General features: G+C 37.0%; 1 protein-coding gene across 1 annotated transcript; it reads right to left on the bottom strand.

Moving 5' to 3' along the window:
* Positions 1-21,813: 21,813 nt before the first annotated feature.
* On the bottom strand, positions 21,814-24,688 carry neurod6b (neuronal differentiation 6b). Its single transcript, XM_079876359.1, has 2 exons — positions 24,490-24,688; positions 21,814-23,343 (listed from the first exon to the last, which is right to left on the bottom strand). Exon 2 carries the CDS (start codon positions 23,336-23,338, stop codon positions 22,376-22,378), a length of 963 nt encoding a protein of 320 aa, XP_079732485.1. The 5' UTR covers positions 23,339-23,343; positions 24,490-24,688; the 3' UTR covers positions 21,814-22,375.
* Between the last annotated feature and the right edge of the window lie 2,016 nt (positions 24,689-26,704).

Below are 26,704 nucleotides of genomic sequence, written 5' to 3'. Positions count from 1 at the left end.
TTCTCGTCGTCGGAAAAGTTGAGAAAAGACAAACCTGTTCACTGCATCTGTTTACAAGTTTCCTGAAAGACGCGGTCCTTTACCATACTGTACCTCTCTGGCAAATGTGTGCTCAGATTATAGCCAGGAGCCAAACAGATGTTGTTTTCTGCTCAATAGTCTCATTAGACCTTCTTCTTCTTACCTGTTTTCCTCCTGTCTTTATTTAACGTAGTTTGATTTTTCGTTTCTTTTGCTGGCTTTTAATGTCCTTGTTTTCTGACTGGAGTTTAGATAACCAGCTAATTTCTGTCTTCCTTCCTTGATATTATTTTTCACAAATGTTTGACCCTATCACATTAAATTGGTAATTTTATAAAATGTATCACTTGTAATATGTGTTGGCCAAAACAGGGGTTTGATGGCCTGTTTTTGCTGTGTTTATGTTTCTTCATGTTTCATGACCTATACTACTGCATGAAATTTAATGGCAGGGTCCCATTGTGACAACTTACCCCATACAGTGTGACAACATGTTCCACTATGTATGAAGTTTGATGAGATGTTCACTGGAGTAAAAAGTGTGACAAGCTTTCTTATACGATTTAAAAAATATATATATATATATATATATATATATATATATATTATTCTCATATTCTGCAAAAGAATAACATATAATTATATTGTACTAAATATATATATATAGGAATATATAGGAATAATATCTTATAATGTTTTATACAATATATATTAGATATATGCAAAAAATTACATTATTATATTATTATATGTACTATTAGTTATTATACATTTACTAAATAATATAATATAATATTAAAAAAATCTTATTCTCATATTCTGCATATAATATATATATATATATATATAAAGAAAAATATAGATAGGCCTACATATGCAAAAAAGACATTATTATATTATACTATTATATATTTACTAAATATAATAATTCTAAAAACAAATACAAAGTCGATTAGAAATAGATTTAAAATATAGATGTGTAGACAGAGAGTTCCTCTTGTAAATGAGAGGGAAAGAGGTGCATATGCCTCAGGCAAACCTCGGAGGACATCAGGGTTAATTGAGAGCAGATTGGAGTGAAACACAGTGTTCAAATCATCCTTGATCAAACCAAAAACATGAGTCACACTGCACAGCTCTACCGGGTCAGAGAGGAGAACTATGGAGTATAGGATTAAAGTTTACTATATAAATTTCTTCATGATTTAGTTTTTACACCTATGTTCTGCGTAACAGCAACAACTCTTTATTTACATGATTTTAATTTAACTGCCAGAACAGAGAATTAGAGAGTCATCTTACTAAAACAAAACTCTTCTCTTCTAAATATCAAAGGAATTATTCTCTGCTCACTCAAAGGTCTTGCTTATGAAACGATGCATTTTAATAACCAGGTGTGGCATTGATTGAAGCCGATAGACATCTGTTCTCTAAAGGATTTTTATACTAATCTCTTCCTCATTATAACCAGAACCGTCTAATTTATTAGCGCTTGCTGAGGCGTACTTAGGGTGGATTTGAACAAACCCCTAAAGCTGCGGGACTTAAAACTCGTCCTGCACCATTTGTGCTATGCTTTACTGTTCGAAATGTTTGGACTTACGATTTTCTCCTGGAACACATATAGCAGGTGAAAAAAGCCCATAGAGGCCTATACTGTAATTGAAGGAAGTTAGTTAAAATCAAATGACACAGTGTCCCAAATGATGCATTTATACACTATACTTATGCACTATGTACTCAACCGAATATAGTGTATGAATTTTATAAGGTTATTTTGTCATTCAACATCAGAGTCTGAATGATCAAAATATTAAATGGTTTAACAGTATATTTGAAAATATACAGAATAATTTATTGTGTTAATATATTACAATATATTGAATAATACATGAGGAATTGCCGCTTTTCATATATTAAAAAATATGTGACAATATGACTAATATATCATAATGTTTGTAATTTTATATTCAGTAATACACTTCATAATATATAGATGTATGTGATCAGATATGGTACTGCATGTGTAATATATTGCAGATATATTTACTCATGCACAATAAACACACATTTATAGAGAAATATAAAATGTAATATGTTTTTTTTTTATATATATATAATTTACACTATAAATGTTTCATATATTCAAGCTAGTTAACATGAGCACAAGCACACCTGCATATACTAAAATATTCAGCCATGAGACGATCACTGTGCTGAGGAGTGCACAGACATTACTTTACATTACAGTCTTAATGGTGTTTGGCTATCGTCAACCGAACCACAGGCTCTACTCTTCAGCACAAAAACTCAGACATACCAGAAAACCTTTTAAATTCCAAAATAATGGAACATTAAACACTAACAGATCTCCCCCTATATTAATATTGAGCAAAACACATTAAATAACACTTCATTTTAACATTTGCTCTCCTTTAACAGTCAGAAGCAAAGCATGCTGGGAACTAGAAATCTGTTGTAACTCATCCCGTGTGTGTGTGTGTGTGTGTGTGTGTGTGTGTGTGTGTGTGTGTGTGTGTGTGTGTGTGTGTGTGTGTGTAAACGTGTGAACATACATTCACATTTATATGGGAACATGTATGTGCAATATATGTACACAATAAAGGATAAAACTTTGTGAATATTACATGCAAAGCTATTTTTGTCTTCATTTATACATATTTTATATGTATGGATATATAGCCATACATGGTCAATGCATATATTGCAGTATATTAAAAAATATAAGCACTAGTTTCCCATATATGGAAATGTATTATGTAATATATCGCATTATAGTTTGCAGTAGCCTATATTTCCATATATTTTTGTTCCGTAAGGGCCCTCTGCTATATAGATTGCTGCAGGGATGACGTATTTTTGTAGGGCAAAACCTGGAAATGAGTAAGCATTTTAGTTCCATTGACCAAAGTCAATTGTTTTTTTGGTTAAATGCTTGAAATAAGGTCTGTGGTGAACACAAGCTCAAGATATTTTCACAGGTATCTACAGTATAAAATACATCAGTAATACCATCAGGTGATTTTTTAAAAGCATTAACATAAAGGTGGTTACTAACAAGTTGCTAAATGGGAGGTTGTCAGGGACATCAACCGAACAGGGGTGAGTTTCCCAAAAGCATCATTGGTCGCAAGTTCCTTCATTATCAGGGGTGCGTTTCCCAAAAGCATCGTTGGCCAACTACCGGTATGTTCGCAAGTTCCATTGTTATCAGCATAGTTCAACGAGTCGGTGTTTCACGAAAGAAATGGACACAGCGACCCCATTGGATTCAACAGTGAAAAGTGAAGTCAGTTAGAAGCACTCACTTCCTGGGGGTCGAGCGTACTGCGCAGACTCAAACTGAGCTTGACGACGTAGATGTGACGTGAGCAACCCGTCTGTCTTCTAGTAGCTGTGCCAAGAGAAATCTGAATCATTCCCTTCTGAAACTTGCAGAGACGGAGAGTGTGAGTAGGAGGTGTCCATGAGCTGGAGCAGGAGAAGCTTTTGCTAAGTATTCTGATTAATTATTTTGTCATTTTGCCTCCAGGTCCCCCCGATTGCCCGCAAGCTTCCCCTCCTGTCCATACGGTAATCTCTCTACTGTGCGACAGAGAGTCGCGTGGTTATGACGGAATCGTTACCCTTTTTTTTTTACTGCTTCTACGGGGCCATACCGTAAGATACAAGGTAATGGAGCCTTTTATACATTTTCGTGTTTCTTTAGAAATAAATAATGGAGTCTCATTAAGAAACCACAATTAGACCCACATAATCTAGCAAATTATAGACCCATTTCAAATCTTCCTTTTATGTCTAAAATACTAGAAAAAGTTGTGTCCACCCAACTGGGCTCTTTCTTGCATGAAAATGACATCTATGAAAAGTTTCAGTCTGGTTTTAGGCCGCACCATAGCACTGAAACTGCGCTCGTTAAAATCACAAATGATTTACTCTTAGCTTCTGACCAAGGCTGTATCTCAATATTAGTTTTACTTGATCTTAGTGCTGCGTTCGATACTATAGATCACACAATACTCTTAGATCGACTACAAAATTATACTGTTCAAGGACAAGCATTAAGCTGGTTCAGATCATACCTATCTGACCGCTACCATTTTGTCTATTTAAATGGAGAAAAATCGATCATAACTCCAGTAAACTATGGAGTGCCGCAGGGATCTGTGTTAGGCCCTCTATTATTCTCAATATATATGTTGCCACTTGGAAATATTATAAGAAAACATGGAATTAGTTTCCATTGTTATGCTGATGACACTCAAATCTATATTTCATCACGGCCAGATGAAAACGCTAAATTATCCAAATTGACAGAGTGTGTTAAAGATATAAAAGATTGGATGACGCGCAATTTTCTTTTATTAAATCCAGACAAGACAGAGGTAATACTTACCAGTTCAAAAAACCACCCACAAAACCTCTCACAATACAACTTTAACATAGTAGGATGTCCTGTTACTTTATCCTCTACAGTAAAAGACCTGGGTGTTATACTAGACTGCAACCTGTCTTTTGAAAATCATATTTCATATGTTACAAGAACAGCCTTTTTCCACCTTAGAAACATTGCTAAGCTACGTAACATGCTATCAGTTTCTGACGCAGAAAAGTTAGTTCATGCATTCATGACCTCGAGACTAGATTACTGTAATGCTTTATTAGCCGGTTGTCCTGCATCCTCAATAAACAAGCTACAGTTAGTCCAAAATGCAGCCGCTAGAGTTCTTACTAGATCAAGAAAATATGATCATATAACACAGATTTTAACATCACTACTTTGGTTACCTATAAAGTTCCGTATTAATTAGAAGGTATTGCTACTGACTTATAAAGCCCTAAACGGCTTAGCTCCAGTCTATTTAACGGATCTTCTATTGCCCTATAATCCATCGCGCTCTTTAAGATCACTAAATTCGAGGCTTTTGGTCATACCTAGGATATCCAGATCCACCAAAGGAGGGAGAGCATTTTCACATTTAGCTCCAAAACTCTGGAATAGCCTTCCTGATACTGTTCGTTGCTCAGACTCGCTCTCCCAGTTTAAAACTAGATTAAAGATGCATCTCTTCAGTCAGGCATTCATATAATATTTTTAATCTTACAGTTAAATCCGGTCTCTAGTTCATAAACGCCAGAGGAGAACTGGCCCCCGACTGAGCCTGGGTTCTCCCAAGGTTTTTTTTTCTCCATTAGGTCACCTGATGGAGTTTCAGGTCACCATTAGGTCACTTGATGGAGTTTCAGGTCACCATTAGGTCATTTGATGGAGTTTTTCGGTTCCTTGCCACTGTTGCCTTTGGCTTGCTCAGTTGGAGATATTTTGGGAATATTAATTTAATTTGATCAATCAATAAATTCCACTAGAAACAAACCTTGTTGTATTATTTTAATTTAATACTGTGAAGCTGCTTTGATACAATTTGTATTGTGAAAAGCGCTATACAAATATACTTGACTTGACTTGACTTGACTTTAAATGTCTCAGATGTAGTTATTCGCTGTCAAAGTGACCCAAAATGAATGGGAGTCAATGGAATGCTAACAGCAGGTGAGGGTCTGCTAATCAATGGCGGCCCCCGGGGAAGCTTCGGTTTCCGGCTGATGGATTACCCCCTTGGTTCCAATGAACATTCGCAAACAGCATTGCAAAGTTATGTGTTCGGAAGGACAGCTCTCGACCTGTGGTTAGAAGCATAGATTCTAGTTTGCATGACGTGGATTTAATAAATCCTTATCTTGAGCCAAATATGCAAGCTGACATTCAGTACAATCTATATCTTTTATTTAGAATACATACAAATGTAATTTACGTCTTTTAGCTTGTCAAGGATTTAAAGTGTCGTTTTTGAAGAGTGCGCATGTGCGAACGTGCTCTACGTAAGAACGAGCCTTTGATTGAATCTGGAAATAATGCAAAATAACTGAGAAAGATGAGAAATAGTCCTCAGATGTCATGTCTGTAATTTATAGCAAAACATGTAGCATTAATTTGATCTCAAACAGATTTATTAAGAGTAGTTATTACTCCACCGCCTGCGTGAGATCATTAACCAACATGGTTTAACGACCAATTTGCGACAATACGGTTTCAGGAACAGTCGTGACTAGCTAGTTGATTTCTTCAATTTTGCATCGCACTATGATAGTTAAGCAGCGAGTTACGTCGTTGTACGGGAAACGCACCCCAGGTAAACTCATCTTAAAGGGTTAGTTCACCCAAAAATAAAAATTTTGTCATCATTTACTCACCCTCATGTCATTCCAAACTTGTAAGATTTTCGTTCATCTTCTGAATACAAATGAAGATCTTTTTGATGAAATCTGAGAGATTCTGTCCCTCCATTGACAGCTACAACTACCACTTTGATGCTTCTAAAAGTTCATGAAGAGATCGTAAAACTAATCCATATGAATTGAGCGGTTTAGTCCAAATTTTCTGAACAGACTTAATTGGTTCTCACTATTGGCCAACGCTGGTCATGTGTGTGATGGGTGTGATGCTGGCCAATAGTGAGCCTACTTTCTGACGTTCAACCCAGAAGTGTTGTTACACTACGTGAACTCACTCAGAGTCCCACACAGAAGAAAATGAATAGTTGAATAAAGTCATTATTTTTGTTTATTTTGCACACAAAAAGTATTCTCGTCGCTTGATAAACTTATGGTTGAGCCACTGTAGTCACTTGGACTATTTTAAACATTGTCTTTACTAACTTTCTGGGCCGGCAATTTTCAATTACAGAGAAGCCTATGGAGGAGTGAGACAGCTCTCAGATTTCATCAAAAATATCTTAATTTGTGTTCCGAAGATGAACGAAAGTCTTACGGGGTTGGAACAACATGAGAGAATTGACAGAATTTTAATTTTTGGGTGAACTAACCCTTTAAGTATACTCATTGAGTATTAGATATTACTCACTAGTCTCTTTCATTGTGTTAATAATCACGCTCTAGAAAACTACTGTATTCTAACTTGAACTTTCAGGGAAAATGTTTTTTAAAGACGAAGATGAAGACACGTGACTGTGGTGTAGTTTAGCTTTTGACTTCTGCCGATTGTATTATTTGCGCTTTTCATGGTCACAGAGCTTATTTTCTGCAATAATATAAAGGCAATGGATAAATACTATTGGGTTTTTGTTGAGTGAACCAGGGTGATGCTAACTTCCGTGTCGGCCTACAAAAAATACATCATCCCTGCCCCACTCTATTAAAGCTGCGACAGTTGAATGCATAAAGTGTCCAACATTCCACACTTAATTTTTTCGGTGAATTAAAGGGATGGTTCGGAGTAAAATCAACCTAGGGTCCTTTGCACCATGACCTCGAGCCAAACACCCCCCAGAAGCCTTTTTTCCCTTGGTCGAACATTATTAAAGTTAGAGCTTATTTATAGACATTAGCCGGATGGCTTAGTGCAGGCGCTAATGGATCCAGGGTTGTATCTCGTATATTACCCCACTAATAATGCCCAGAATGGTACCAAACTTCTACAGTTGTACAAATAGGTTCTGGACTCATAAAACAAGGGATTGGAAAGTTTGTAAGTACATTAGGAGTTTATTTAAATAACACTTGCCTGACGGCTCATGTTACCGCTAACCCGGACGTCGAGGTCCCTTCCGTGATTTGGGAAAAGCCTGTAAAAGTCCTGGCAGAAAGCGATGCATAAGGATGTAGTGTAACGACGCCCAGTTCCAGGAATGCCCTAATATTTTGTTGGTAGTACAGTTGCAACAATTATTAGTTAACACTAAGTTGTCAACACTTCGGAAAAAAATTATAATTAATCATTACCCTACATCCTTATGCATCGCTTTCTGCCAGGACTTTTACGTGGGGGGGGGGGGGTGTTTGGCTCGAGGTCATGGTGCAAAGGACCCTAGGTTGATTTTACTCCGAACCATCCCTATAAGTGCATCATTCAAGTATTTAAATTGTACTTTCTGGGAATTTTCACACTACTCACACTATCTAAAACGGCATAGAATAGTGCATACAGTAAGTATATGAATTGGGACACATGTTCTTCATGCTTTTTCTTATATGGATCAAGACAGAAGCATTTTGTTCTGGCATGCCACGTTTTTTGAAATGGCACTGGCCATCCAGTGACCTCTTAAACTTATGCTACCACCAACTTGCATTTCTTAAACACATGCACACATATGCGTAACCCCTGCCGACCTCGGAGGTTTGCACACTGTCCCCCACTGGGAGTGAAACTTTTGGAGAAATAAATAAATAAATAGAGTGGACAAAGTGATTTTAAACTGCACTGTGCATGACTAATGGTAGAAACATGTTAAAATCATTGCAGAAATGTCCTTGGGAAGACAAATGAATTTTCAGCAGAATAATTAACTTAATTAACAAATTTGCATGCATATTCATCAGGGCCATTGAAGTCTCTCCAGCTCAGTTTGATGAACGCGACTGTGCAATAACAGCCTCATTTACATTCTGTCTTCCATTGCCATTTCTGTGGATTACGGCGGCGCGGGCCTGCATGTTTGCGCATATATCTCACGCAGCATCGTCGCGAAGACTCTGAGAATTGATTGGCTGTGCAGGTACATGTAGGATCCGTGTCGATTCTGTTAAAATTCCCCCTCTCTGTCCTTCATGATAGCTGTGGATGGATACCTCCCTCACCCCCTCTTTCTCTCTCTCTCTGGTGGGCACGTCTTGGCATGGCTCCCACCTCGTAACTCTCCAGGGCTGCCCGGCTGTTCAGCGTTCCCTGCTGTCTCTGCAGGGCAATCTTTAAAGGCAGTAAGGTGTGACGATACCGACTGGCAGATTGGCAGCGGTGCCCGAGGATATCAGAGCTCTCTGAGCCGTACGCGGATCAACCGGCGCCATCGCCATCATCAAACTATCTATACATTAACATCGGAGGGTGCATGCGTGGATGAGCACTCTTATGTGCAAATGTGATTGTTATTTTATGCATGTAAAACCATATGCCCTTGCTTCCATTAGCCTATAAGTTTGTTTGCAAAGCACAAAGAGGCCATTAAAACGCATAAATAATAAAAACAGGTTCACATTTCTATGACAGACGGCATCAACTCTTAAGGCAAAACACCACAGGTGAATAAGGTTAAAACTGTGACTAATAGATAGCACCATAGTTCTCCACGTGATTAATCGTAGTACATTAAGACAATTGTTTTGTATTACTATTTTTATTTGACAAGTTTTCTGAAATGTTATGTTTAAATATGTAAATTACTGTATGCATTATTTAATTGAAAATGCACTAATATTGCATACATTTCCAGAAAAGAAATCTGAACATTGGATAAAGCACCAGGTTAAAAATTCTTGTTTCATTATTTTGACATATTAGGAGAGTTAAAGACATATTAGTCATGCTAACATATTAGAGTTAATTTAGAGTTTTTGCACAGAGGTTCTCTCCACTGTCAACAGCCATAAAAAGATCACCATAATTTTAGGAATAAAATGTTATATAATAGAATGATATATGAATAGACCCCTCTGTAAAAACCTTCAAAATAGGTAGAGATCATTTTGAGAGAACAGTCTTTAAAGATATTTATTGCAATTTAAATCTAAAGATGCAAATAGAAGAGGTGTAATAAATTCAACACATAAAAGTGTATTTTATGGGATTTATTCTTTCCTCTAGTCTGAAAGAAGAAATGTTTTGGTACAAAAATCTCAAAATTGACCATGAAAAGCCAAGGGTTTTGCCTGTAGCGACTTACCTTAAACTCTTTATTTAGACAGTGGTATGTTTGATCTTAGATTTGTGCTTTCCATTGCTAAACTCAAGCTAGGGTGTTTTAGGTGGTTGCTAAGGTGTTTCTAGGGGATTCTGGTTGTGTTCTGCCCAAGTAACAAAAGTCCACTGCCAAGTTTTCACATTTGCCCTTTTGGGCCAATGTGTTGTAGATATATATACACATACATACATACATTGTAGATGAGAATTGATCATTCTTCTTTATAGTGAAATGATGGCATGCAGAACAAGTAAAATTGGAAATGAAAACCCTTATTGTTGAGATCTGACACAATGACTGACAACCATATTACACTACAAGCTTGAGTTTTAAAATTGCTTATTCGAGTAAACGAGCCGCTATTGGATGAACAAAGAATTGAAGCTCCTTTTCAAATTTCACGATAGAAGTTAATTTCACCAGTGAACATAGTGACGGTGACTTCTCTAAATAAGCTGAAAAAGAAAAAAGAAAAACAGACGGCATCCGACTAGAGCCAACCGGGAACACACTGGAAAAACTAAGCCGACATTGCCCTACGGCTGACCGTCGGCTCGGTGGGTCCCAGCCTAGTCTCAGCCTCAGACGTCACACCCACGGACCGTTGAATAAACGTCTGATGCATATGGCACTCAAAATAGGATACACTTCAGGTGTTTCAAAGTCGTCATCTGATTGGTTGAATTCTATAGGATTTCCAGAAGACGTGTGAGTCGCGTTTTTTAACGGTCCGCCTGGAAACAAAGATGCCGTGATGCCAAACCCCCTCATGGAAAAAGAATGCTGTCGTGTTTACAACTGTGACAATGAGTGCTTATCAGAACTATAACTAAACGCTGGATTTTTTTAAATCCATTTTTTAAAAGTATAAGTTCGCAGCATAGACTCTTTAAAAAACTTCCAAGAATACGTCCACACCGGTCTGTTTATGTTAGGACATCGACATTACATTTTCATGCCTCTAAAGATGTCAGTCAGATGGTCCTTGGCCAATAAAAACTGCTATGGAGTCCAGACCTTCTGCTGTCAGTCTGAAGGTCTGGCTAAGCAAGACTAGTAAGTTTGGTCACATCTCTGAGAATTTTGGGTTGATTTTTGGGATTTTTATTTTATTCATTTTTTTCTGTTTTTTATCTCTCATCGACATTTTGAAACATGCTCGGAGCACAAACAGTTTAATATTTTGAGTTAGGGCTTTGTTACTAAACCCATAGTGGCTATTGCTAATAATTACATGTTTATGTTCTTCTCTTGGGGCCTAGAGTTGCTATAGACTACTCTTTAACCAACGATTTAATTAATTCCAGCACAAAAGAACAGATCTATCTCACCTAGAAATCAGAATTAGAAAACAAAGAAAGGAATGAATAAATAAATTGAAAGAAATGATACAAATGCACAATTTGACACCATCCCCTCCCACACAAGGAATTACACTTTTAGATCCAATATGTTTTTCCGCCCTGGAAATTCATCTGCCGTAATTAGCACCTTGTTACTCTAAGCTAGATTGACAAGAGAAAATCTGTTTTTATCAGACAGACCTGTGAAAATGTCTCACTCCCTAACCTATTCTTCTCCATGTATGTATGCGTTCATGTGTTGCTGTTGTCTTTTTTGAAGCATAGAATTTATTTGTGTATTTTATGTCAGTGGCCCACATTATAAGTATGGAAACCAATTTTTTTGTTTATATTGGTGCTTTTTTTGCCATAAGTGGCACTTTAGAGGAGTGTGTTTTTCTCTACACATGTCAGCAAATCTTAAAACCTGTAATCAAATGTGGAGTCAGTATAATTAAGCAATAAGGTACAAGAGGCTGCTTTATTGTGAATTTTGGCTGTGTCTCAAACCAAAGGCAGCTGTCCTGCTGCCCAATCAGTCAACAACTAACAGGCAGCATTTCTGTGGGATTTGGAGACAAGCTTCCAATTCTTTTCTTGTTTTTACGTTTTTTGTTTTTACATTAATTCTCTACAATGCTTATTTCTCAGAAGATGTTGAATCATAAATTGAAAAAAAGAAATGGAATAAAAAAAAATAGTTTTACTTCCAACTGTACAGACTACAGCAGATCTTGCACCATAATATTCATAATAAAGAGTATTTTATTGCTTTTATTAAACGGTTGCTGCATAAAGACAAATTCTGCACTAAATGCCATCTTTCCACTAGTCCCTGACATGTAAACTAATGTATCTATGGCCTCTTAACTGAACTAGGCATATATTTTATAAATCGCTTTTTATAATATTTAGCCTATATGCTACCATGCATCTTTCTGTGTTTATGCACATTAATGGAAAGGAGGAGTCCAGAGATGTTGTCAGATGCAGCTTCTTCTGCTTGAAAACAACAGAATGGAGGTTCTGTCTTTAAAAACACAGCGCTTCTGATGCGAGACGCTGAAAAAAAAAAAACATCGAGGTGTGTCGCAAACAATGATCAAATATATGTCTAGCATGCGTTTACACGGTAAAACAGATGCAAAAAAAAGTCCTGTTTGAACGGACCTTTAATTTTTAAAAGATCTTTTGCATTAAGGCTGCGTGGAGTTTTACAGGGTTCTTGTGACAGCCGTGAGGTGCGGCGCTGGCGTTTGATGGCACTATTGATGGGAAAGTTGTGAGGAAAGTCACAGAGCCACAGAGGAATTTGATTACCTTCATCCATTATCCGCACAGTGAGCGACGGAGAAACTCGCCATCTGTCATCCGTTTCATTAGCATCGTCAACACCTGCCCTGCCTGTTTACCACTCTCTCTCTCTCTCTCTCTCTCTCTCTCTCTCTCTCTCTCTGCCTCTCTCTCTCTCTCTCATACTGATTTTTTTTTTTTTTTTTCAAACAAGCTTTTAATGAAATAATAAACGTTTTCTTTGCTCATGTAAATATAGTCTTATCCGGTTTAGGTGAACATATGTGCTTCATATTTGAGATCCTTTTCACAAGTTTGTTGAAAGAAGTTTACAGAGAGAAAGAAGAATTATAGCCTATGTGGAGTTGTTATTGAGTTCAGGTTCATTGCATAAAATAAATCAATCCAATATGATATAATTGGGGTTTATGTTGTATGATTTCTATCTATCTATCTATCTATCTATCTATCTATCTATCTATCTATCTATCTATCTATCTATCTATCTATCTATCTATCTATCTATCTATCTATCTATCTATCCAATAATTTACCCTCTATCTATCTATCTATCTATCTATCTATCTATCTATCTATCTAATAATTTACCCTCTATCTAATCTATCTATCTATCTATCTATCTATCTATCTATCTATCTATCTATCTATCTAAAACCAAACTGTCAACCAACAGCTAATGACAAACAAACATGACAGATTGCGGACTACCACACCATGGCATTTCGATAGTAAGGTAACAAAAAAGTGAAAGGAGGAAACAGTCCTTCTGGTTACCGAGGCATTCTGAATTCCTCCTCCAGCCCTCTCTGCAAAATCCCCAGGTGCTGCTGCGGGCCCCATTAGCGCCCGAGTCTCTGCCTCCAGCAGGCCATGCGTGTCCCCAATGACACTTTGTTGGATGAGAACCAAGTTTTTCCCCCCCTCAGCAGTCAGATAGCTCACTTCCGTCCAATCGCAGGACAGGAAGAGACAGGGGCGGAGTCCTGGAGAACAGGGCTGTCCCGGTGGACAGGTGGAACAGAGGAACATCATGAGCTGAACAACAGAACGGCGTGCAGGACAGGAGGACAGAGGGTGAAATGTGACTGTCAAAAAATCAATGTACTGTTTAGGGCACATGTGTACTTTAAAGCAATAGAGCATCCAAAAATGAAAAATCTGTCATTTACTGTATACTCACCCTCATGTCAATTCAAACCCATATGATTCTTCTTTCCACATCAGTGGGTCTATAAATAGGCAAATGAAAACTAAATTTTCTTTTAGAAACTTGGGAACTAAAATAAAATTAGTAATAAATGCACATTTTACCAGGGCTAATACTTAAAACTGAAACTAAAACAATAATAATAAAAAAAAAACATTTTCATTACCTATAATTAAAATAAAGCTAACAGTATATCAATAATACTAAACAACACCTGCTTTGTCCTGCTGTCTTCTCACACTTACATTTCTATACTTTGTAACTTCCCATGTTCTCCTTATGACAAATCACATTCCTCATTTGTAAGTCATTTTGAATGCAAGTATAATAAAAATAAATTGTGTAAAACAGCCAGGCAATGCATTGTTATTGAATTTGTGTGAAATGTAAACATTGCATTTGCTTGTAAAAACCCAATAGTGCAGAATAAATTTGCATACTAGATGTACATCAAAAGATGCTCAGTATGAAGCGTGTCACAAAGCTCCGCCACCTTTGTGAATGTTGTTTTGAAGCCATGCCATACAGCATCTTACGATATTTTTACAGCTCTATAGAAGTACACATAATGCAAGATGCATTGTGTGATCATATGTGAGAAAAGAATGAAATACAAAACAGCGAATGACTTTGAATGAGCCGCTTCAACAGTTCATAGTTCAGCGAACAGCAGTGTAAACACACAATCACACATCTGGTGTTGAAGCTCCAGGAGCCCGGGGTCAAGTACACCTCCACCTTGAAAATATCAGGCTACTTGCAGCCTCCGGGGCAAATGCCCCAGTCTTCATGAATTCACCCTGCCGGTGTGTTGTTTACTAAGAGGCTATGAAATTAATGCATGGATTGTTTTCAAGGTTTTTGTCTTATGTAACCGACACATTCAGATTTTCACTGCCATAGAATATACTACAAAATAATAACTTTTTAAATCAATTGCAAGTGGTCCTGGCTATGCAAAATTAATCAACAGAGACAATATACAATATTCCTGTATATATACAATATTCTCTATTCCCTTTTAAATTGGATGTCATTACATATTAGACGGGAAAAACACGGGTGTATTTTTATTTATAGTCCTGTTAGGTCTATTACCCAAATATCTGCAATCACATGTTAGTACATATTCAACCTGATCATCTAATCATATTCTTTTGATTATCCCCGAAAGAAAAACTGTTTATGGTCGCTCTGCTTTTGGTTTTGCTGCTCCAAATGATTGGAATGTGCTACTAAAGTCATTGAAATTGGAGTCATTTCAATCTCTGCATTTAAAAAACTACTAGGAAGGAAGTGTTTTTATCACAACATATGTGTGTGCTTTCCTGTAGCTCAAACAGTAGAGCATTGGTGCATGCAACGCTAAGGTCATCATGGGTTTGATTCCCAGGGAAATAAAGCTGCAGTCTGTAACTTTTTGGGGTTAAAAATTATCCAAAATAAAAAATTTTGAGCAGGTACATAACCAGCCAATGCTCAAAACTATCTGCTTCCCTTAGCTCGATTCAAAACAGTAGACTTGTAATAATGTTTTTAATTCCAGTGGTACTGGTGGATTTCCGTGGGAAATTCGAGCATGTCTTTGCGTCATTACGTCACTGTGTACATAAAGAAGGAGTCTCGGCTAATAGGCTATACTGGATATACTGCGTGTGAGGATGTTGGAGGTGGAGATTTATAGACTTTTCTCACAGCATTTGATACTTATCAATTTAAAGGCGGATCCAGAAAGGTTCAAATGACAATCACAAGTGACAACTGGAGATTCACCCGTTGTAAAATGCAAAAGACTTCGGACTTCGGAGTGGATACAGAAAAAAAAGAGACTGCAACCGGGCCCATGCGAAAACAAGGATAAATATTGGGGCATTAAATGTAGTCACGCAATGCTGATGTTGTTAACATTAACAATTTGAGAACAAAGTATAGCCTAATTTGCATGGTTTGATGCGATTTACTGCAATGCTTATTTTCCCTTAGTTGGTCAGAACAAAAGTGGATGTTACTTAGGCTATTTGTTCAGATTACAGTTTCCGGTGAAAATTCTTATGTTGGTCATACTTCCAAACAAGTAGAATCTGTGATTGCGAATGACAGTATCCACACCACCAGCGCAGTGATTGACAGTCGCACATTCTCCTCAAAACTTTGGATTCATCCGCGCTGTGCTGTGCTGAGGCACAAACCCACTAAAGTTGATAACTCAGCGAATAACTGCAATTGCAGATTTCGAACAGAGATGAGACAAAGAGGAAAAACTATGGACTGCAGCTTTAAGTGACTTGCCTGGTTAAATAAAGGTTAACAATAATACACAAATTGTTTGCAGTATTACACTAAAAAAAAGAACCCTTACAAAAGGTAGGCTACTAATACAATTTAGGTATAGGCTAATATAGGCTGCACTTTAGGTACTAATATGAACCTTTAAAGGGCTGTAAGAAATTGTATGTATAGGCTAGGCTATTAATCACTTTTTTATTGCCAAAGTGTGAACATGTTGTAACTTTAAAAAACGAGATCTTCCCCGTCTTAAGTTGCCTATAAAAGTATGGAGACTTGTTTTTTTGTGTGTGTGTGAGGGACTCGGACGTTTTTGCCGGGAAAATCAAAAGGATGTGACGATTACACGCGGTCTGATATCCTCTCTTCCATTCTAAGACACATGAAACGAATGCAATGTTTAGGATAATGCCGAAAGAGCCATTCTGTGATGTAATGTCAATGTGTCATGCAAAGAAAATGGATTCATTCAAACTAATCAGCCAGATCTATATCTGTAGCCTCAAATTAGGCCTATGTAGGCTATATAAACTATCATAAAAGTGTAGCTAATTTTAATTAGCCTACCTCATCAGTCGGCATGATGCAGGTGAAGTGCAGGGCTGGTGGAAACATATCCACATCGCTATATGATCAGATGTTTTCTTAACTTCCATTTTCTGACCGCTGTCATTTTTGTTGAGTGATTATTTTGTTATTGTCAGGAAAGCAATCAGCACGCAGACTGCAATGATTTTTAACAGTTGGCTATACTGCTGCAAAGGTATTTCCAACTTCTTTTTTTCTTCTTAAGAGAATAGCGTATATCGGGGCCTTCCATGCAGTCTCTCTCGTACGTTACATGTGCACGATCACGAGCAATTAGTGGCTGGCTGCAGTTCACTTAACGGCCACCGGTGGCGCTAATAACAAGAGTTTCTAAATTCCACATAGTAGGCTATACCGCCCAAGTGAGAGCTTTTGTGCATTTTCTTTCTGAGATTTAGGCAGAGTTTCGTTTGAACAGTTTAAAATGATTGTGATGCTGGCAGAAGTTTCACACTCGAACAGTTTAGATTGTATTTTCCACTCAACTCCACACAGCCTGATTTATTTTAGATTTTGGTATCAGTGAACAGCAGGTGTGTTTCTGGGTAATGGCAGTTGGAACGTGTCCCATTAGCTCACAGACAAACAGCACAGACATGGAGAAATCTGACACATGGAAAGCTGCTCAGTTTAATGCTCATTTAATGTAGGATTATTTTCTATGCCGAGGCTTTAAAATCAGTTTTATTTCAAATAGCTGATGGTAAGAAGAGGAAAACACACTTTTAACTGTAGCCTATTGTGCCTCGGGCATGTTACGCACACAGGTCTGTTAAAGCCTTTGTCTGTTCTGCATTCTCTTGTGCTGTAATTAAATCGTGACTTTGTACAAGTGTCAATATATGAAGTTCTTCGAGATGAACTCTTTAATAGCGTTCAGCCTCTCAGCAAGGACCACTCTATTATAAATGATCTGCCATCACTTTTTACTAATGGAAGTTAAATATGTCTCTTATTAGTCTTTTTGGAGCTCCAATAAACTTATGATTTATATAAATGACGGGAACTCATACATGTTTAATCAATGGCTGTATCATGTTCATTCCTATGAAATTGAAACTGTATGAAACTTCATTCTGTATGAAAATAGATCTGTAGCCCTGTGTAGAGTGTAAATGCTATTATTTGCTATCATAATGCTATGTGTATGTGCGTTTATATTTATATATTTTATTTTATATTTTTATTTTATTTTATTTTCAGCACAGGCTAAATTTTTATCCCTGACTTAATAAAAAAAATAAATAATTCTAAGTATTCACAAATGTATAACGAGAGGAGAGATAAGAGAGTTGTATGATAAGGCATCTTAAAATATGAATTTATTTAAGATTGAGCTGAAAAATATTTCATTAGCCTATACACGATTCTTGTCATAATGAATACCAGTGTGATGTTATCTATTACAATTTAACAAAAGAATATATAGTCTTAAAATACTCTATACATAATTATGTAATATTGTTTTTATTGATATAAATATTATATAAATATACAATTATTTATTTAAAATGTTAAATATTAATTAGGGCTGTCAAATCGATTAACAAGTGACTTTGTGATATATATACATACATATATATATATATATATATATATATATATATATATATATATATATATATATATATATATATATATATATATATATATATATACACACACACACACACACACACACACATTACATAAACGAACTTGTAGGCCTAGATGCGATTAATCGCGATTAATTGATTTGATAGCACTAATATAGCCTATAGGCCTGCGCGCGCGCGTATACACACACACACACACACACACACACAAGCAGCAAATTTGTGTAGGCATTGTATGACGACAAAACAATCACATTAATCAGTCAAGATCTGTATGAATATTTGTTTTGGAATGAGTCTTCTTAATGCCTATGCTTTAAAAAAAATAGTATCATGCAATACTGTTACGTAATTTTTGTTCTCATTTCTCCGAATAGACTCTCACACACTGGAACATAATTGCAGTCTTTCTCTCCTCCTCAGACCTCTGACTGCTGAGTTCAGAAGTGTTTCCCAGTGCCCAGGCCTCGTGCCAATCCGATGCCAATCTGACATGCAAATGAGCTTCTGGCTTCTGCTGTGGTGTCATTTTATGGCAGCCCTGCACCCATCACTCCCAGAATGCACTGCTTCCCACACCGCCTCTGCTCCTTAAAGCATCTAATTAAAACAGCAGATCCCTCGGCCTCACCCCTCCCCTCCCCAGTCTCTCACACCATTCCACAAGAGAAATGATTATTAGGAATTTAATAGGGAGAGTTTTGTGTCCCATGCCATCTGTGTCCCGGGGAAGGCTGGAAATTTGGGGAGGGTTGACGATGTGACTAGAGCTGTCCTTTTTCCCTCTCCCTCTCTCTCTCTCTCTCTCTCTCTCTCTCTCTCTCTCTCTCTCTCTCTCTCTCTCTCTCTCTCTCTCTCTCTCTCTCTCTCTGGGAATTATTATTCACTTCTGCAGCCAAAGTTTAAGGTGGTAAATCACCATTGTGGGGGCAGAGCATTTTTCACTTTTAATCACCAAGATTATTTCTAACAGGCTATTTATCTTAGGCAATGCCAAACTCAGAGGGATTGTGCCCTTTAACCATTCAAGACACTGTTTGTCCATTTAAATAATTGCTATTTATCAGGACTGGAATTCTATTTCTTAATATTTCATTATATTCGGTAAAATAAACAAACAAACCATTTAAAATGATTTTCTCTCTTTTTTTTAACTCACAAATGTTTTTATCCTCAGTGATTTTTTTCCAATAGTTATTTTGTGAATTGAGAAGAGACTAACTCTGCTATGACCACGTAATAATACAAATAAATAAAAAATACATGTTATACTAATAAAATACATTATTGTATTCAATTTAACAATAAAACTATCTATCTATCTATCTATCTATCTATCTATCTATCTATCTATCTATCTATCTATCTATCTATCTATCTATCTATCTATCTATCAATCTAAATATCTATCGATCCATCTGTTTGCTTGTCTTACCTTGCATCTCACAGACTGTATTTTTAATGAGCAATGTAATTTATTGTAAATGCTATTCATATTTACTTGTGACATATTGACAATTAAGCCATAGGGTGCAATTATGAGCCACTCGTTAATTGATTCACTTATAGTAAGTTGATTGTATATGCATGTGTTGCATACATTATGAATAGCATTTTAATATGGGTCGCATGAAGAATATATGAATGTGAAAACTGTGTCCATATAAAAGCCAGACTGACGCCCCCAGCTCTGCCACCCACACAGAATATGCCATATGCTGCTATACTTTACCTCTATATTCTCCTATGAGAGAGAGAGAGAGAGAGAGAGAGACAGGGCACATTCACGGTTAACCTCTCAGTCAAAGGAGAGCAAATGCATGCCAAGCATTGAGACCTTCACCCCCGAGACTGTTTGCCTGCAGACCTCTCTCTCTCACACACACACTTTGCACACACACTCCTCCTGTCAGGGAGCAGCTGTCAGAGGCTGACTGAAGGAGAGGATGAGTGTGAGAGGAAGGATGGTGTCATTGGCCTGGAGGTTTCCAGCTCCAGAGATTCACATGCCAAACACAGAGACACATTTTCACACTATAAGAGCAGGACAAGTTGATGTCACAGAGGAGCAAAAACCAGCAAGGGTTTCATTTTCCTTTTCAGCAATTGTATTTTATTTTATTTTATTTTATTTTATTTTACAACCATATTTTACAATGTTACGTATATGGTTTAAAACTTCAGTACATGCTATATTTAATGCCTGACTGAGAAAAAAAAAATCTAAGTATTCATAAATGTTTAACGTCGTGTTTAATTTTCACGTGTAGGCTACCTGATAAACTGTAAGATATAGAAACTTTAAATGGCTGTAAATCTCACTGACAAATTTGTCGCGAACAGATTAGACTGTAAAACAGACAGATAATGCTCGGTTTCTGATAAATGGAATTTTAAATTTTTATTTCTAAATTTATTTCTAAATAAATAACACATTTGCAATTGCCGTTTTATCTATTAAATATTTGAATGGTCGGATACGTATAAAAAGCGGTTTGTGTGACAGTCGGTCAAACTCTGGCATTGAGTCAATTCTGTCCGCCATCGAGAACTATTCGTTTGACTCTCAAAAAGAGAGGAAATATTTAATAATATTATTATATCAATTAAATATAGCCTAATATAATAATAATAATAATAATAATAATAAAGAAGAAGAAGAAGAAGAAGAATCACAGAATTAATCACTGATCTTGTTTCAGTGATCTTGAATTTCGTCTCTTCGTTTTACAAACTGCGAAACAAACTTTGAAAATGTGTTCGAAAAAATCTTAAATAATAATTTTAAAAATATATACTCAAAAACTAGAATAAAAAAATATATAATTTAAATTGTAAATCAACATAGAGCAACTGTTATCTCCCGACTTGTTTTTTCCGACATCTGAAAATACCTTGTTGATCTGAAAAAATCTGCAGGACAGCTGCAAACATGTAAATTCATTCGATGTTTTATCTAATATCTTATTTATAATAATTACGGTAATAACAACAATAAATAAATAATCTAAACAATAATAAATTGCATTAAAGTTCGTTATTTGGTTAACATACATTATTAACAAGCTTGTAAAAGGTCATAATGAATTCAACATGGTCATGCTGAAACCCCAGTGGAGCACTTATATCCAAATATGAATAAACATAAGGTCAAATGCAAACAATTGCTAATTGAATATTTATTATTTCAAGTTTTTTGCTTAACCTTCACTTAGAAAAAAGCATTACAAACAACAAATATCGCCCAAGTGTTTTTCGGTCCGATTGTCAGCTGTCATACATGACTCATTAGTGCTGTGGAGGATTTATCAAGTGTAAAAGTTTATTGCAATATAAACTGAGAATATTAAGAACGTTATTTAGTGATTGATAGAGTTTTTTTTTTCTGTATTTACTATGAAGACAAGCTTTCTTTACATTTTTTAATTCTTTCATTCTACATTCGTTTTTATTTTTCCTGTTATTATCAGATATGAATCTGATAACTTAATAATAATACATTTATACATTATTAAATGAATAATAATACATTTAAACCGTAAATGTCGAGATTATTCTGCTTATAAATAATAATAGGCTACGTTAATGTATATGGTCTAATATTTTCAAAGACGTCTGTTAATGCTGCGTGTTCATCTTTTAGGTGACTTCCTCAAGAAAGAGCATAACACAGTTGATCACATTTAAGATTTATTTCCACAAGCCGATCGAAGTGCACGAGCCCCTCAAGTTCACATCATTCACAAGACCCGAGATGCTCCTCTGTCAACAAAAGAAATAGGAAAAACATTTCCACGTTGCAAAATCACAATAGTTTTCTTGTTTACATGAAGCGAAATCAGTCAAAAGGGTGGGTGAGTATATAGTTCAAAGACACAGATGTCAATAAATAATAAAATTCACACGATAAGGCTATATTTACATGTCTGCACGATAATATACTGTGTTGCATAGTTCCATTATTGCTATCATGATTCTGTGTTTCATGTAACACGCAAATAAATCCATTTTCCACAGTATATACGAGACAAGAATTTTTGTTTTTCGATTAATTGATTGTAATAGGCCTACCACAGCCTGCGTCGATGCATGAGCAACCTATGCAGTCCGAAATAAATATAATTGATTTTACAGTATTTTATGATGAAATCAAACGTGCCAAAAACAAAGCAAAACAATCAGCAACACGCCCTAATTAATTAACAGATTAGTGTAGCTGGCGTCCAACCCCTATGCTCGCTTTTAATTATGGAAACCAGTATTTAATTCGTCCTGGCTCTGGAACGATTGGCTGCGGGGATGTAAGTCATAAGGAAAATGGCTGTCTGGGGAAACGCGGTACATGGAGCCCCGGCCGGGAACGTTACAGTATCTCATCCCGTAATGGCAGTTCTTACTGTACTCGACTTGGTCCTCGTGTTTTTTAAGCGAGAAAATCCCGTTGTAATTAATCGGAGGACTCATTTGGCCTTCGAAACGAGGGCTGCTGCTCTCCGGAGAGGCGCTGTCGTAATAGGACTCGTAGGACGCGTAATAGTTGTAGGGCCGGAACGGTTTGACGCTGTCCCGGGTCCCAGAGCTGAGGCCGGTGGGCGTGGCCATCTCAGCAGCGTTCGGGTACGGGTACAGAGAATCATACTGAGGCCTGCCCGAGAACGACACGTCCCCGTTGTGATCTGTGAGGAAATTTCTGGAGTTCAGCTGCAAGCAACCCGCGACCAAGTTGGTGGTGGGCTGCGACAAGCCCTTGCACAGGGTCTGCACGAAAGCGAGCAGGTCAGGCCTCTTCCCCGCGCTCAGAGTCTCAGACAGAGCCCATATGTAATTCTTGGCCAGCCTCAAAGTCTCGATCTTGGAGAGTTTTTGCGTTTTGGAGTAGCACGGCACGACTTTGCGCAGGCTCTCGAGCGCGTCGTTGAGGCCGTGCATGCGGCTGCGCTCGCGCGCGTTCGCTTCTTGGCGGCGCACTTTGACACGTTCGCCGCGTCCTTCGGAGAATTTCTTTTTACGCGCGCCTTTCTTCTTCGGGTGATCGTTCTCGTCCTCCTCTCTCTCCTCCTCCTCCTCATCCCTGTCCGTGTTGTCGTCCTCTGCCTCCTTGAGCTCGGCGCTATTGAGTGTCCGCGCGTCTTCTTGACGCGTGAATGTCGCACCAAACTGAGACTCGCGCATCATGTCTGGGTCTTCAAATGGTACGGTTAGCATCGTCCCTGTGTAACAACAAAAATGAACAACGGAATAAAACAGTCTTGACGTCAAATACCCGGAAGCCTAACTACCCATGGCTTACTAAAGTATTAAAAACAAATGTTTTATTTACGACTAAATATGGTCAGTGGTTAGCTGTTGAAGAGCCTTTTACGTTTTGTTTTATAACATAGATTATATAACGTGATTTTTTTTTTTTTTACTAAAGCCATAACGAGACTATGTTGGTCCAATATGCATGTAAAAATGTTTCAAAATGTGTATCAGATACAAATTAGTTTAGAAATGTATATCCCTAAACGGTGTAAACACCTGTCAAGTAAAAAAAAAAAAGAGTGGCATTTTTACAATCTATCCCACTATATTTTCCACTTTATGCATTAACGTGGTCATATGATTACATTATTTTGCCATCCCAAAATGTCCTTTGAAATGATCAGCGTTTTCATTCAAAACAGTTAACAAATATAGAAGGCTAAAAAAAAAAAAAAAACACAAAAAAACCCCATCAGAATGTGTTTGTCACTCAAATCTATAGGCCTGCTTGATGTTTATTTTGTTCAATTTTTGAGTGCAAGACAATTGGAAAATGTTCCAATGTACGCATTATGATCATGAATCATATTTCTAGCTTTTTTTTAAGCATATACATTTTGTGTTGATGTTTTATGGCAAATCAAATGCTAACCTGCTGATTCAGATGATGCACATTTTGTCATTTTAACATTCATTAACATGATCACAAATCAAATTACTAACCAGACGTGAAATTATACTTGATCAACACAAATGTGTTGATCTGTAAACGTTTTTCACACAGATTTACAGCTTCTATTGTCAGCTCAGGAGGGTGGTGGTCATGTATGATAGAGATTTCACTCCTGTAGCTCATTTCTAATTGGTTAATCTGGCGATGTTACTCCCTGTACTGCCCTACTCAGACAAACAACAATTAAAAATATAGCAAGAACAATCCTGGGTGAACTCAAAACCATGGCATTAGGCACACTGCCTGTCGTACCAACACAAATAAGGTAGCAAAGACTGGCGCTAAGCGTTTTTTTTTTTTTTTTTAAACAATAAACACAACAATAACACATTCATGCCACAAACTGAAGCTCTATATCAGACTGGTTTCAACGGCTCACCTGTTTCGTTCAGTTTTCAGCTCGCATGTTCAAATTCCTTGCGACGTTCAGAGCTGCCTCCCATGTGCTTGATGTGGAGCTGTATGAATTCCTTTAATCTCCCTCTCCCTCTCTCTCTCTCTTTCACAGAGAAATGACACCCATGCCAGGCACCAGCGCTGGTACCCATGCCATCTGCCACTGACGTTTTGTTGGTCACATGATGCAGTCTCCAGGGACCTTCATTCCGCTCTCATCATCTGGTGCGCACGGTAATGGGCACCGGGAGGCTCTCATTTACCGTCAAAAAACTCCGGGTAAAAAAAGAAGAGATTAATGCCAGTATTGCTGCGGCAATACCAGTGTAGAAACGACTAAATGATTTAGACTTTAAAGTGAAGCGTGTATTTGATTATAGGGCGACGGATGCTGCAGGCAAGAGCAAATCAGTTGAGATGTCTTCACTATGCATGTTAGAGTCGTCTGATGGATAATAAATGCTCAGATATTACATCAAATCTCTGCACCTACAGTAAATATGAATAATAGCCTGCGTGCATATAAATGTTAAGGAGCATTCAGTTGGTAAACAGCAAAGAATCAATTCATTGTGCTGTCACGTGCAGTTTATCAAACCCTCAGTTTGGTGTCAGAACTGTGACTTTTAGAGACTGTATTTAGGGGTGAATGGGAAACTTTTTCTCGGTCATTTCAATTGTAAAAAGTGTCCATATCAACCTGAATTCACCCTATAAGGCAAGTTGTCACAATGTCTCAAGAATTCATATTTTTGCAATATTTATTAGGTAAACATAATAAAATCACTCTGAGAGACAAGAATCATATAATGAAGGCAGATTTGAACTGAAATGTTGAACAAACTGTTCATATTTTTCATCATCATCAGATTGGGGCAAGATATGTGTTTTGAATAAAGTCATTGGCTGAAAATGATGTTTTCATACAGTATGCTTTTCTTTTCGTTTATTCACATTTAAAATGTTACCTTTGAATGTTCTTGCTATTTAATTTGTTGTTTTGTCTTCCATAAATATTGTAAATGTTATAAATTCCTTATTCAAAAAATTGTATTTATCATAATAAAACAGTATTTCTTAAAGTTCACTCAACCCCCTATTCAACTTTCAACAAACTCATAATGACTAGTTAGATGTACAGGGTGGGCCATTTATATGGATACACCGTAATAACATGGGAATGGTTGGTGATATTAAAGTCCTGTTTGTGGCACATTAGTATATGTGAGGGGGCAAACTCCTCAAGATGGGTTTGCCCCCTCACATATACTAATGTGCCACAAACAGGACTTTAATATCACCAACCATTCCCATGTTATTACGGTGTATCCATATAAATGGCCCACCCTGTACTTACTGAGAAAGGCATACTTAACTGAAACCAATAGCTTCAGTGAACTTTCAAAAAATGAGTTGGCACAACTTCAACCACTGAAGTTGAGTGAACTAAAACCTGCTTTGCAGTTGGTTGCTTTTTAAAGTTAACTCAAATATTTATTTATTTTACAGTTATATATAATTGTTATATTTGACATTTTTGCTTTACTTATGTTTTTATTTTTTTGGAGAAGCAATTGCAAAGCAGTTTGATTGCAATTCAGTAAATTCAACAAACTGCATCGTTTTCATTAAATAATAGTGGAAATGTTCATTATGTTTTTGTAGACAAGTCTTTTGAATTTGACTGTTTCCTAAGAAATAGTCACTGAAAGTCACATTTTGATTCACTTCCTTACAGAGGTGTAAAGTCCAGGGGTCAGAAAGTAAAAGTCCTGCCATATGTTTATTCCACCCATGAACTCAGCCAGCTGATTTCACTAATTAGTTCTATCTCCTAGCTGAAAAACTGCTAATTAGCAAATCCAGGTGATAGGGACAAAATACCGAGGAGGACTTTTACTTTCTGAACCTGGACTTTACACCTCTGCTTCCTGATACTTTGAGGAATGCATTTTGAATGAAAGCATGCGCACATCACATATATTCCCACTGATAAAACATTGTAGTAGCATGGTTTTGTTGGTGTTAGATATTGTTGCGTTAAGTGCTACGGTAACTTAGGCCCACGGTGTATGACAGCTCTGAATCTCTGTAGTGCAGTCTTGCGAGAAGACTGTTAGAAGTGCAGCTGTGTTTAGTTTACGCTTCATCGTCTTTAAATCATATAGCAGACAAACTACTACTTTTCCAGTAAATAT

This window comes from Squalius cephalus, assembly GCF_949319135.1.
Source record: "Squalius cephalus genome assembly, chromosome: 7".
NCBI lineage: Eukaryota > Metazoa > Chordata > Actinopteri > Cypriniformes > Leuciscidae > Squalius > Squalius cephalus.
This window is presented reverse-complemented; position numbering and strand designations above follow the sequence as displayed.